Source organism: Brienomyrus brachyistius, chromosome 9 (assembly GCF_023856365.1).
Source record: "Brienomyrus brachyistius isolate T26 chromosome 9, BBRACH_0.4, whole genome shotgun sequence".
Taxonomy (NCBI): domain Eukaryota; kingdom Metazoa; phylum Chordata; class Actinopteri; order Osteoglossiformes; family Mormyridae; genus Brienomyrus; species Brienomyrus brachyistius.
The window spans coordinates 20,543,453-20,556,282 of NC_064541.1; the positions used below are offsets into that span (position 1 = coordinate 20,543,453).

The following is a 12,830-nucleotide window of genomic DNA, read 5'->3' on the forward strand; positions in this document are numbered from 1 at the left end:
CAAGTTATTATCAGAGGTTATTTTTAAACATCTTTTAGCTCTTTCTGTCGGATGTCCTCACGTTTTAGATTGGGGGTGATTTCACTGTTTCCTGAAATTCCGCATAGTAATTCCCACTTGCTCGTTTTAATCCAGTTTAGCCGACCTACTATCCTGTGCATGTTCTCAGCGAATATGTCCAGCTTTTAAAAACATGCTGTTTTTGTTGTTTATTTGCTAGTTACTTTTATGTCAGTGGGCTTGGTCTGGGGAAAGGATGAAGAGAGGTGCTTGTGGTGCTGAAGCAGGGTCTGGTCCATAGCAGGGTTTGCATTTTCAATGGTTCTGTCAGCTAAGAAACTAGGCTGGTTGGCAGCGTTTGCTGATGCCAGATTCCGCCACAGTTCCTTCTGTTGGACCTAGCAGTCTCTTTAACCAAGCAATCGCAAGGTCAGGTGCAGATCAACGCAGGCCTGGCTCCTCGTGTCTCGCCCCAACATCACACTTTGCTTTGAGAAAGAGGAGCAGAGTCCATCCCCCCCTCCCGCCCAGCCACTTAACTTCCTGAAAGCAGTAAAATCCCCCCCCCACCCAATGTAGTCCAAGGAGGCATGTTAAGTCCTTTTCCAAAGCACCCCCCGCCCCACTCTGTGCCGCATTAATTGCACCATCTAAGAGGTGCATGTGCATTTGTAGGACTATTCAGAGGCAGACTTAGTATTAATTTCACAACTATTAAACTAACAGCTAAAATGTGGGAAAACACCCGACATATAGTGAACTATAGAGCGCTGGTGATGTCTGTCGGGATCACTGACAGGAGCAGACAGGCAGGGCTGACTGGATAGGAGAGGAGCATGTTGTCCGGCTCATGCGGCCTCAGTCATTAGTACCCCGGTGGCACTGAGCAGGCACAGGCCACGGCAGTCAGCCGCACTGTGGCCTCCAAGCCTCTAGAGGCTCACTGCCTTGGAGGTTCCTGCAGCCCATGATGAGTGAGAAAGAGACTTTCCCATTGACTTGCATAATTCATAATATTGTGATACAGCAGAAGTAGTTCTCCAGGTGCTTCAAGGGTGACTGACTGCAGAGGATGGTGATGCAGCAGCAGAATTCTGCAGGATCCCAGGATGTGGCCGCAGACTAACAGGGACTGATTTCAAACTGATCGCTGATTCGTTTTGCTGAGCTTTCCTGTATCAAAGCAAATTAAAGATTATTAAGCAGATGCACAACAATACAGCTGACGGCGGTAGATGTAGGCAAATGAGGTTTCCTGAGAGCTCCCAAGAGTAAGTAGAAATATGCAAAGAAAATAAGTAAAATCAGCAAATCAGCTACTGAGTAGGTTGTGTGTATATGTGTGTGTCTGTGTGTGTGACCCTGTAAACCAAAATGGGGGTTTAAACATAGTATGTACTGTTCTTTCTGGATGAGGGGGTAATCCTATTCTATTGGCTGCCGAAATCCCCAGGGATTTGGGTCCAGGATCCCAGCAAAGTGGTCATGTTTCAATGCATGAGCCCCTGTGAGACCCCCCACCAGTCTGGTGCAGGGTACCACACCCGCAAACACAGCAGAGGGAAGGTGAGGTCCCCCTGGTGGTGGAGGGCTGACCCGGTGTCCCAGCTATTTTGGTTGGACACATTTCTCCTCTCACTTCTCCCTGAGCTGAGGTTTGGGGGAGGCGAGATGCCGAAGCCGGCCGATGAAAACGTCGTGTTATTTGTACCCAGCAGGGGAGTAACGTCTACTTCTATTTTAGGCCGATGTCTGTCCGCTGACAAGAAGTGACATTACACTGTTAATGACCTCCATTATCTCGGGCCGCTTTGAAGAAAAAGATGTGCCGAAGTAAATATTTTCCTTCGTGTTCCCGAAATCGAGGTCACGGTTGACTGAGTCACACTTGCAACTTTTCATGTTTTATCATCGTTGCCGTCTGCTGGCGCTGGATTTTGGCACCATCGGGGAACAGCGCCCCCCCCTCCCCCGTCGCCCCGCCCCACCCTCCCCGGCACGGCCATCACTACATCACTACCGTCTCCTGGCCTCCTTCCCAGCTTCTATTTCCAGTCACCGGTGAAAGATTCACATTAAGAGGCCACTTTGATTAGCGTGACGAATTTAGCCCTCGGCAGAGCTGCAGCTCCTAGTCTCGTAATTGGCGGCCTTTACTTCGCGCTGTCAGTCACTCCTGCTGCTGCCCAATGGGAGCCAGAGAATTAGCGTATGACAAATGGGTTAAACCTGTTGGCAGTTGATGATCCCACCCACCGTGGGGGGAGGCGTGAAAGCAGGTCAGATGAAGCGAGTGGCATGAGGTTTGAACCGGCCTGCAGTGCATGAGTGATGCATGTGTACAGCACATGAGCAGATGTTTACAGATTAATTAACACGAGCCAAAAGCATGTGCATCTACACCATAAAATGTATGCATCTTTCTTTTGGGTAGCTCAGTGGGCAGTTACCTCACACCCCCAGGACTGGGGGTTCGCGTCCTGCCCCCGTTCTGTGCGTCTCGTGCATTTCCTTCAGATTCTTTAATTCCTTTAATTCCGAAAACTTGTGTTTCGGCTTAACTGGTGTCTGAATTTCCCACAGAGTGTGATTGTGTCTGAGCCAGTGATGGACTGACATCCCATTGATGGAACTACCCAGCCTCCCACCCCTGCTGGCCTCATGTAGGATAAGCAGTTAGATGAAAGCTGGATGAATATTTTCATTATTATATTTTACTTCTTATACCACCAGACTAATCTGTTTCTGTAGGATATTCCATTAGAATTCTAACTCACAACAACAAATGTGGCACATCATTGATTCCGGAACATGTCCTGTTCAAGTTTTACCAGGAGAAGTCATCTTGTGGTGAAGTGGGTGGGCCTCGGGGCGAGTGGTTCCGACCCCCCGCTGTGCCAGGGCAATGCCCCTAAAGCACCTACCCACACCAGCTGGTACAAAACACAAGTCAAAACACTTCCCATGCAGGGAGGTGCTCCGGTGCATGGATATCGGCCTGGCAGGACACACCCGCTTCGGCAGATGTGCTCCGTTTGTGGAGGGCAAGAACTGACATCTTTACGGCGGTGGGGGCCGCAGCCGGAGCTGAAGAGCGGGGGCCTTCTGCGTAAACAGCACTTAAACGGTGCTGCAGACACGTACCACTGACGGCTCTGTGGCGGATTCAGAGAGATAATGAAAGGCTGCTGGTCCAGGCAGCACTGATGTCAGGGAGGCGAAGAAGATAGACCGGCCTGGGATCTCGCTCCAGCGCAATATCACGCGCCGACTTCGATAGCTGACCTCAGGAACCGTGGGAAAGTCAGTACTGGAGTAGGATTTCCAGTGGAGATGTGTTGATTTTCCATGCGTGGCAAAGTGAATGGCCTAAGAGATATGGAGATTGTACGGTGAGATTTTCTAGACTCCTGGTCAAGGTGGATTGTGCCGACCTGGACTGAAGTGTCTGAGTGACCCGGCACCTCCGTAGTTCCGGAGGAAACATGTTTCATTCAGCATGGTCATGGTATGAAAACCAGTTTGAACTAAAGTGGGCCGACATTTCCCAGTTAGGTTTCCCAAATGAGCCGATCAGATAATCCTAGAAAAAATGGCAATGGTGAAATGAACTGAGCTTAGTGCGACATCTGGAGGAAGTGACCCCCGGTGACTCCCCCACATGGCCGCACTTGGCAACCTCACGGCTCAGCTGTTCATAAATACATGAATGCTCCAAAGAAAAGAAGCCCTATTCACACCAGGGAGAGTCTGGGACGTAATCCACTAAGCCTTGTGGCGTTGTCCTGATCTCCTCCGTCAGGAAGGACTTTTTACATTTGCATTACATTTACATGCATTTATTTGGCAGCCGCTTTTGTCCAAGGAGACGAATAAGTGAGGCGGACAGTATATTACAAGCATACAGCTGTCACAGAGCCAGCTAGGCATGAGTTCTGCTGCTAGGCTGAGTGAGAGACCAGTAACAAGTGTGAGTTAGGGTTGGAGCAAGAGCTACACAACGCAGTAGAGAAACACCTCAAGAACCTAACAGAAGAGCTTTTCAAGTCAAAAACACCGTAATGACTAGATTGTAATGAGTCAAGTGACGAAACACAAGTGCACCGATTGTTGGCAAGAATGCACAATCGTAGGATAGGGTTGCGCATCCATAACATGGCTGAAACATGTGGTTGCACGGTTGTGCTGAGATTGGCTGCCAAGCGTGTCTGTAGATCAGCCAGTCTGGAAGGTCTCCACAACGGGAGGGATCTGGGACTGCAGCCTATATCAATGATATAGTGAAACAGGACTGTTATTGTGTGCCGCTGTAATACCAGTGAGCATTACCTCAGGGGAGCATTCTGAGTATTAATCCATCCGTCTTCTAACCCAGTGTTTCCCAATCCGGTCCTCGTGAACCCACAGACAGTCCATGTTTTTGCTCCCTCCCAGCTTCTGCTAGGGAGCTGGGATGGAGCAAAAATGTGGACCGACTGTAGGTCACCAAGGACCAGCTTGGGAAACACTGACAGGAGGCCTGGAAGCTGTTCCAGGCGGAGCAGGGCACAAGGCTGGGTACATCCCAAACAGGATGCTAATACTCTCAGGATTAATGCACAAGAACTGTCAATTTGTATTAGGAAGTGCATTTGTAGTTACATTATTGCAATAATTGTGATAAAAAATAATTGTATTATTGTGTAAAATGTCTTGGATGCATTGGGGTCCCATCCTGGGTTGTTCACTGCCTTGTGCCCATAGCTTCCGGGATAGGCTCTGAACGCCCTGCAACCCTGAATAGGACAAGTGGTTACAGAAAATGGATGGATGGATGGATGGATATCTTTGATGCCTAACGAATTGCTGGAACCATATCAGATAAAATCCCAACATCTCCATTCTCACCGGATTGGCTTGGGGGCTGAGTGCATTCTGAGTGGTGTGATCATGGGTCATGGCAGACGTATCGGCCAGCTCACCCCGGCGGTCTCCCCTCTGTGCCCATTAAGGGAAATGGGCCGTTTAAGTGGTGGTGGGTGGGGGGTGGGGGTGTCTATCCATGCAAACAAATGGATTTTGGACAAATGTTTTTGCTTGCTTTGCTAAGGGGCGTGTCCATGTCCCCTTCACTACCCAGCCTCTTGACATTCCATTCCCTGAAGCAATGAGTCGCGAGTCAATCCAGACTGAAGAATCCACTGAGGATGTTTATTAACAGATCAATGATCCTCCCCCAGTGAGTCGGGGGCCGACGGCACTGAAGCACCAAGTTTATGGGGAAGCACCTTGCACCCGAATCGCGCCTGATGCATTTCTCAGGAATACCATGGTTGCCGGGAGGCACTGAGTTCAGGATGAGGGTTCCCTGTAGTTTGTGCAGTATTTCTAAAGTAACAAATGGTGGCCCATGCAGAAAAAAGGGTTAAAGTGAGCAGCGAGTGGATGGGAAATGCTGTGTTTTTAAGCATGGTCTCAACACGCTTCTGCTGATATGGACCAAACCCACATCCACAGACAGCCGCATCGTACGCAGATCTTTAACCCCAACATATACACACTGTTTTGGCCAAATGCCACCTGAAGCACTCTGGGGCTCCCCGGCATTCAGTGTCTGTTTTTCAGGTCAGCTGTGGGTTGAGTGTTTCGGTGATGAGTCGGCCTGAGAGGCAGACATGAATGAGAGCACATGTGTCCTGGTGTCGACATGCGGCATTTACAAAAAAAAATTCTAAGTTGTCTTAATTTCTGCATGTCTTGGCCACCCATGAGAAGGCTGATTGAGATTTACAGTCTTCTTTTTCCATCGAGGGGCGGTGGCTCCCGGACAGTGAGACCTCCTGATAGACACACATTCCTTTTTTATAATTTTTTCACAGGGGGCTTCTTGTGTCAGTGGGGCTCACGGTGTCGACGCTCCAGACAGGCTGGCTACCCCTCCTGAAGAATCCGCGTTCTTGTCCACGCTGCTGGCATGGAATCTCCACCCGTCAGCTGTCGGGCATTTGTTATTCTGAAGGGAAAAAAATTACTCTAGTACTTTGTTGAATTTCTTTCCTTTCGCATTCTCTTGCACATACATCTGCACATATCCGCACAAATGTGTGCTCACATTACCCTCAGTGGGTACACTGTGTCGACCAGAGACTTGTAGCTGGCTGTGAATGTAGGCAGGAACTCCAATGCATGGCAGCAACGCAGAAATGAGTTTAGTGTGTGGGATATACGGGACTGCCATTTTCCTCTAGATTTTAGCATAATCCAGAATTGCAACTCTCTGAACCTGGCATTACGTGCAGGGGGTACCTGTGCTCTGTGCTGCCCGGGATAGGCTACTGGCCCTCCTGTGGCCCAGGGTAAGGGATTGGAAGATGGATGGATGGATGGATGGATGGATCTTTGGTTTATTTCATGCTCTCTTGATTTAGGAATAAGATCCTTCCAAAACACCCTCACACCTCACAGGTAGAGAAAACTCAGACTCTTTGCTCAGAGTCCCCCTCCCCAACTGAGTCGTATGGTTCGGAGGTCCGGGGGCAGGATAGAATGAAGTTCACCACGAGTGAAGGTGCCTGCTTGACAGATGCTGGAGACAGCGGCACTGCTGCCTGTGACACCCTTGGGGACAGCAGACGTCACCGTGAGAAGGAGAAAAGGATAGAGAGAGAGAGAGAGAGGGAGGACTGGGTGACGTGTGTATATCTGTACGGTGTGAGATTCTTGTGGAAAGTCCCCATTGTCACTTTGATGCCGGTGGTGAAGGAAGGGAGCTCAACATTGCCACATGCTGGCAGGTAAAAGGAATTACAGCAAGTCGGCGAGAGGTGTGGACGCTGCAACATGTGGCATCCAACTCAGCCTGACTACGCGTTTGCGTGTGTGTATGTGTCTGGGTATATATCACATTGTGGGGACCAAATGTATGCATGTGTTGCTGGTACCACATTTTGGGCAGCTAGTGCTGGTTCATTTACATTAAATTAATTAGTGCAGTTGAGTGCTTAAAATGCAGTGTTTATATGAGGAACAGAGCTGGGAACCGCGGCAGCCTACAGACAAGCAATCAGCTCGTTAATGTGCAGGAAGCTGTAATATACAGATTTACAAGATTGAGTAAACAGTGAAAAAACAGGAGCAAGCAGCTATGCCAGTGTGATGCGGTTTGAGGGGGGGGAGTGATCCGCCCGCGTTCTCCTGGGGGGTTAATGACCGCCGTCGGTAAAGCAGGCAAGAATAGGGGGCAGTGTCCAAAGTGAAGGGGCTTTGGGGGATCAAAGTACCCCCAGAAGAGGTCAGGGACCCCCCAGAAGACAGAAAAAATGCATCCGGGGGTCCTCCTTAAATGACCATCTTACAGAATTCAATGTCGCCCTGATACACGCCCCCCCCCCCCCCCCCCCCGACCCCCCCAAGACTCTTTTGTAGTTGACAGTGGCTGAAAGTCCCCCTCCCCTGTCACTCACTGTTACAAATCATATCACTGGCTAATGATGGTTGCGGGGGGGCTTGTTCCTGAGGGCAGCACTGACTGAAGGGTGTCAGATTCACAATTCATGGAGCTCTGTTAAAAGGCCTTTTCACTGTGACCACTAAAGGCATGAGTGACGTCCGGGAAGCAGACTGTCTGATCGATCGCGGTGGGGAGCGCAGCGTCAGCAGGACCCCGAACACGCTGACGCGTGACGGATGGCCCTCACCTCCTCCGCTTGACGGCGACCCCGCTCTCAGTTCTGCTCCATCATTGTCCTTCTTTGCGCTCAGATATCTAATTTCCCAGCTGCAGCATAATGGATATTGCCAAGGATTGATTGCGCCCATCAAAAACACACTAGTCACAAGAAAATTAAAGGCACAGATAAGTTATAATAAATGTCTTCCGTTATCCTCACGTTTGTTTTCCAGCCTGGTGAGTTTCCGTCAGAGTGATGCTGATGTTGGAGCTGCCAGTCAGCCTGTATCTTAATGTCGTGACCTATGAACCTCACTGGGCATCTCTGTCTCCTCCTCCACAGAGAAGCTGTACAGCTCCAGCGGACGAGAGCTCCGGAGGGCCCTGTTCTCTCTCAAGCAGATCTTCCAGGTAACCAAAATCACTAACAAAAATGGTTGAGGAGATGAGCGTGGACAGTCCGGCACACACACACATACATAGACCTGTACACATATCTTTGTGGGGACCATCCATTCATTTCTGTGGACAAAACTCTAATCCCAACATGACGACCTTAAACCCTACGCAGCCCTAACCAAACAAAATACATGTCTTTTGGCAGTTTTTTAATTGCAGTCACAGATTTTTATAAAGTTTAGTTCCTGCTTGTGGGGACTGAAAAAATGTCCCCCCCAGCATCAACGTAACACGTTTTTAACACGTTTTTATCACATTGTGGGGACATTGAGAGAAGCCAATGACCCCCCCCATTAGGTAGACGTGTGTATGTTTTGTGATTTTCTTGCATATCACACTGTCTTAGCTGCTTGGCGTTTGGTGTGTCGGACACTGTAAGAGCTGAAGTGTTTTATCACTTAACCAGAATCTGCATAATTCATTTAGAAACTACGGCATCCTCCCCTTCAGAGGAAAACAGAGAAATGGTCCCACTCCCCCCCCCAAAAAAAAAAATGTATAAGTAAAGCATTTTCCATCCCCCCCCCAGCCCCCAGCAGAGTTGTGCACCGGAGCACAGTGAACAATCTGGCTGGTTTAAATTTAAATTTATTATGCTGTTGACAGGTGGGGGGGAGCACAAGTGCTTTTGTCCTTAAGTGGGGGGGGGGGGCACATGGAATCCTGGGAGATGGGGCAGAAGTTAACCAAACTGCACTGAGTGAAAAGAACTGGCAGGAGCGATTCTTCAGGGAGGTTTTCTTTTTATGATGGGGAGCATAAGAGAGGCATAACTCATACAGGGGGGCCAACTTTATCATTAGCCAATGATATGTGTCGAATCAGTGAGTGACACGGGAGAGGGCACACTGGGGGCAGTGCCCCTGTGGCCCCACCCCTTTATACACCCCCCCGGGACTGGGCCACTCGCCAAGACCGGGAAACACGGCCCGTCACTCACAGTGATGCTTATATTCCACAAGAGAAGACGGTTATTTGGAAGAAACGAAACAGACTGTATTAGTGTTTGACATTGTTGCTGTCTGTTCTTTTAGAGGATTTGGGTCGGTCCTCAGTTGGATGTACTTTGTGTTAAAAGTTAAGGAATTTGTGTGGTTATATGACACCTAAACCGTGTGTTTTGAATCTCGCCTGCTTCTAAGGAGGAACCTCTGAACAGTGCTCATTTGGGCTGTAGTTATATTTGCTGATGCATTTTATTGTGTTATAGTGATGTTATAGAGAATACAATAATGAAACGATACCTGCCTTATCACGCTGAGCTAATTTTATCCTGTTATTTGTACTTATTTTTAACCAGATTCAGTCCAGCAGATTCCTTCACGTTAATAACAGTTTTAAACATCCAAATTAAAGTTGTGTTACTAAGAGTTTTAAGAGTTGCTGGGCAAAATCTCATACCTAAGTGCTAATCAAAAGAAATGGTCAGTGAGTATGTCCAAGCTCAAATTATCCACTTCTAAAGTTGTTATTTTGTGATTAAAGGTGCTTAATGGGTTGGACGAACAGCTTTATAAGCAGGTACAGCAAAAGGCCTTTGCCTGGGCGTTGGGCCCCTGTCTGTAACCATGAATCAAGCTGGGACACTGATTGCTCTTAACACTTCTTTTACCGCTGATTTAATGAGCTACTAATGTCAGGGAGCAACAGGCTCATAGTAACCAGCACTATTCACAACAAAACACAGCGGTTGCTACAGACACAGGAAATTAGCTTTTTGGAGCATGCTGGGTAATTTATCTCCAGTAAGGCCAATGAGCAGTCCTCCTCTGGCCAATGAGAGTATTTCCTTACTAGAATAAACTCGTGAATAGTTTGCTCCCAAATTTACACTTTTAATGTTCTGTGTGGAACTATATAGCCAAGTGACAATTTTATTCAGAATTTTGAATCGGGTTCTTCCATATTTTCTTATTAATAATTAGCTACAGAGATCCTGAGTGCCTTCCAGCCGTGACTAGTATAGTATCCAGCGTGTATTTTGTTTTTTTTTTTATAGCGATAATGATCAGAAAATGAATACTGTGAATAGCACGCATTATAATACTACAATACGGCTATAAAATGTTTCTTTTTTAAAATATCATGTAATAATAAACAGATATCCCTTTGTGAAATAAAAATATTAAACCAGTCTTGCATCTACATGCGGTCTAACGTACAACTAATCAGTGCAGTGAGGGTTTAACTCACGCAATATTGTTGTAACCTTATCTTTAACTTAAAAATAATCAGCTTATTTTTCCTGTTTGTAAATGCGTTTAATTTTCCAGAACAGCCCTTTTTTATTTAATTGATGCTCTTGATTGCGCATGGTGCGGGTCTCTCTGATGTGGTGGAGTTAATGCATGCAGTAAACAGTCGACTTCCCCGGCTTGGAGTGCGGAACAGGGACACAGCCCCCGGCAGCCTAAAACGTGAACTGCATAGGCCCCCACTAGTGCCTGGTGCGTCCCGCATGAATATAGCAACATCTGTTTACTTTGTTCAGAGGGAAACTGCCGCATTTTACATGGAGGGAGGGGTCGAGAGTGCATTTAAGTAACATCCTCCAGCAACCCGCCACTGGAAAATATGGAAAATATCTGGTGAAATAATGGACCAGAGTGACCTATAATAATGAGAGATGATCATTGAAGCAGAGTTCTAATATAGACGTGTTCAACATCTAGAAACAATTGTGTATTGATATATGAGTCCCTTGCAGAGGAATTACCTTTATAATAATGTAATAGTCACCATATATTAAAACAGTACAGCAATATAACCAGCTATGCTAAGCAGATATTAATTATGTATAAGAGCCAGTCACAGGTCTCCAGACGTCGACAGATAGAGGGAGCTCAGACTCTGACAGCCAGACGATTACTGTACGCTCTGGGATACATGTGGGTTTCGATCAAAGCCCTACACAGCCTGGAAAGGTGCTTTATCAGATGGTACACTAAGATGACGCTGAACCAAACTGGGCAGTGCCTGTCCCAGTCAGAGGCAGCCAGGGCAGGTTAGGCAGGGAAGGGCTTCCAGGTCGAGCTCTGAGGCTCGAGGTCCACAAAATTTGACCTGAAGTGGTGGCCATCGCCATCAGTGGATGGATGGGAGGGCGACGTGTCCAATGACTCAGGGTTCACCTTAAAGTACTCAGGGTTCACCTTAAAGTACTCAGGGTTCACCTTAAAATACTCAGGGTTCACCTTAAAATACTCAGGGTTCACCTTAAAGTACTCAAGGTTCACCTTAAAGTACTCAGGGTTCACCTTAAAGTACTCAGGGTTCACCTTAAAATACTCAGGGTTCACCTTAAAGTACTCAGGGTTCACCTTAAAATACTCAGGGTTCACCTTAAAGTACTCAGGGTTCACCTTAAAATACTCAGGGTTCACCTTAAAGTACTCAGGGTTCACCTTAAAGTACTCAGGGTTCACCTTAAAATACTCTAAAGTACACTGCACCACCATGCCAAGATTTCATGTTCTGTTTCATAGAAATGAATGGAAAGTCCCCATAAAGACATGAATACAATCATGCAATGCAATGTAAATATGCACATGCAAAGTAGTCTGACTGTAGAAAGCAAATTAAAATGAAACAATGCAAAATCTCACATTTCAAGCAATTTTTGGTCCGAAAGAAGAGGGCCTCTGGTCACCATAATATAACATTATATACCTTCTCCCTCTTCTATTTTATTCTCTCTTCCATCGCTTTTCACTCCTTCCTATCTCTTTCCTCCCCTCGTGTGATGGGGTCACTCAGTATGAACCAGCGCTTAAGCTCTTCCTTCTCTCTTTCAGGATGACAAGGACCTGGTCCATGAGTTCATTGTGGCTGAGGGACTGGCTTGCCTGATCAAGGTGGGAGCAGAGGCTGACCAGAACTACCAGAACTACATCCTCAGAGGTACTGTCCATTCGCCGTAGAAAAACCTTTGCTGCTCACTGCCCTTTTGCGTGACAGGGGCAGTTTCTCTAAACGTAGCAATCTGCAGAATTAAAAGAAGGGGGGGGGGGGGGGGGGGACACCGGTTTAACAGCTAGCATTTTCTGCAATGTGGGCCTCATTATCCTAGGAGTTGGATAAAGGAGATTTGCAGATAATTCACATAATGCCTTTTGCTTCCTGAATAATTCAGTGTGTACCGTTACATCATGCTGAGGTAGGATGGCATTAGGTCCCGTGTGTCTCCTGCCGTGTGCCCTGCCGTGTGCCCTGCCGTGTCTCCTGCCGTGTCTCCTGCCGTACGCCCTGCCGTGTCTCCTGCCGTGTGCCCTACCGTGTCTCCTGCCGTGTCTCCTGCCGTGTGCCCTGCCGTGTCTCCTGCCGTGTCTCCTGCCGTACGCCCTGCCGTGTCTCCTGCCGTGTGCCCTACCGTGTCTCCTGCCGTGTCTCCTGCCGTGTGCCCTGCCGTGTCTCCTGCCGTGTGTCCTGCCGTGTCTCCTGCCGTGTGCCCTGCCGTGTCTCCTGCCGTGTCTCCTGCTGTACGCCCTGCCGTGTCTCCTGCCGTGTGCCCTACCGTGTCTCCTGCCGTGTCTCCTGCCGTGTCTCCTGCCGTGTGCCCTGCTGTGTCTCCTGCCGTGTCTCCTGCCGTACGCCCTGCCGTGTCTCCTGCCGTGTGCCCTACCGTGTCTCCTGCCATGTCTCCTGCCGTACGCCCTGCCGTGTCTCCTGCCGTGTGCCCTGCCGTGTCTCCTGCCGTGTCTCCTGTCGTGTCTCCTGCCGTGTG

At 48.3% G+C, this 12,830-nt stretch overlaps 1 protein-coding gene across 2 annotated transcripts in view; it reads left to right on the forward strand.

The window, feature by feature from the left end:
* Positions 1-12,830, forward strand: part of LOC125748779 (FH1/FH2 domain-containing protein 3-like) — a 136,299-nt gene that overhangs the window by 60,605 nt on the left and 62,864 nt on the right. For both annotated transcript variants that reach the window (XM_049025347.1, XM_049025348.1), the window contains exons 4-5: positions 7,992-8,059; positions 11,902-12,007. In XM_049025347.1, the coding sequence (XP_048881304.1) occupies positions 7,992-8,059; positions 11,902-12,007 (174 nt within the window). The remainder of the gene's footprint in view (positions 1-7,991; positions 8,060-11,901; positions 12,008-12,830) is intronic.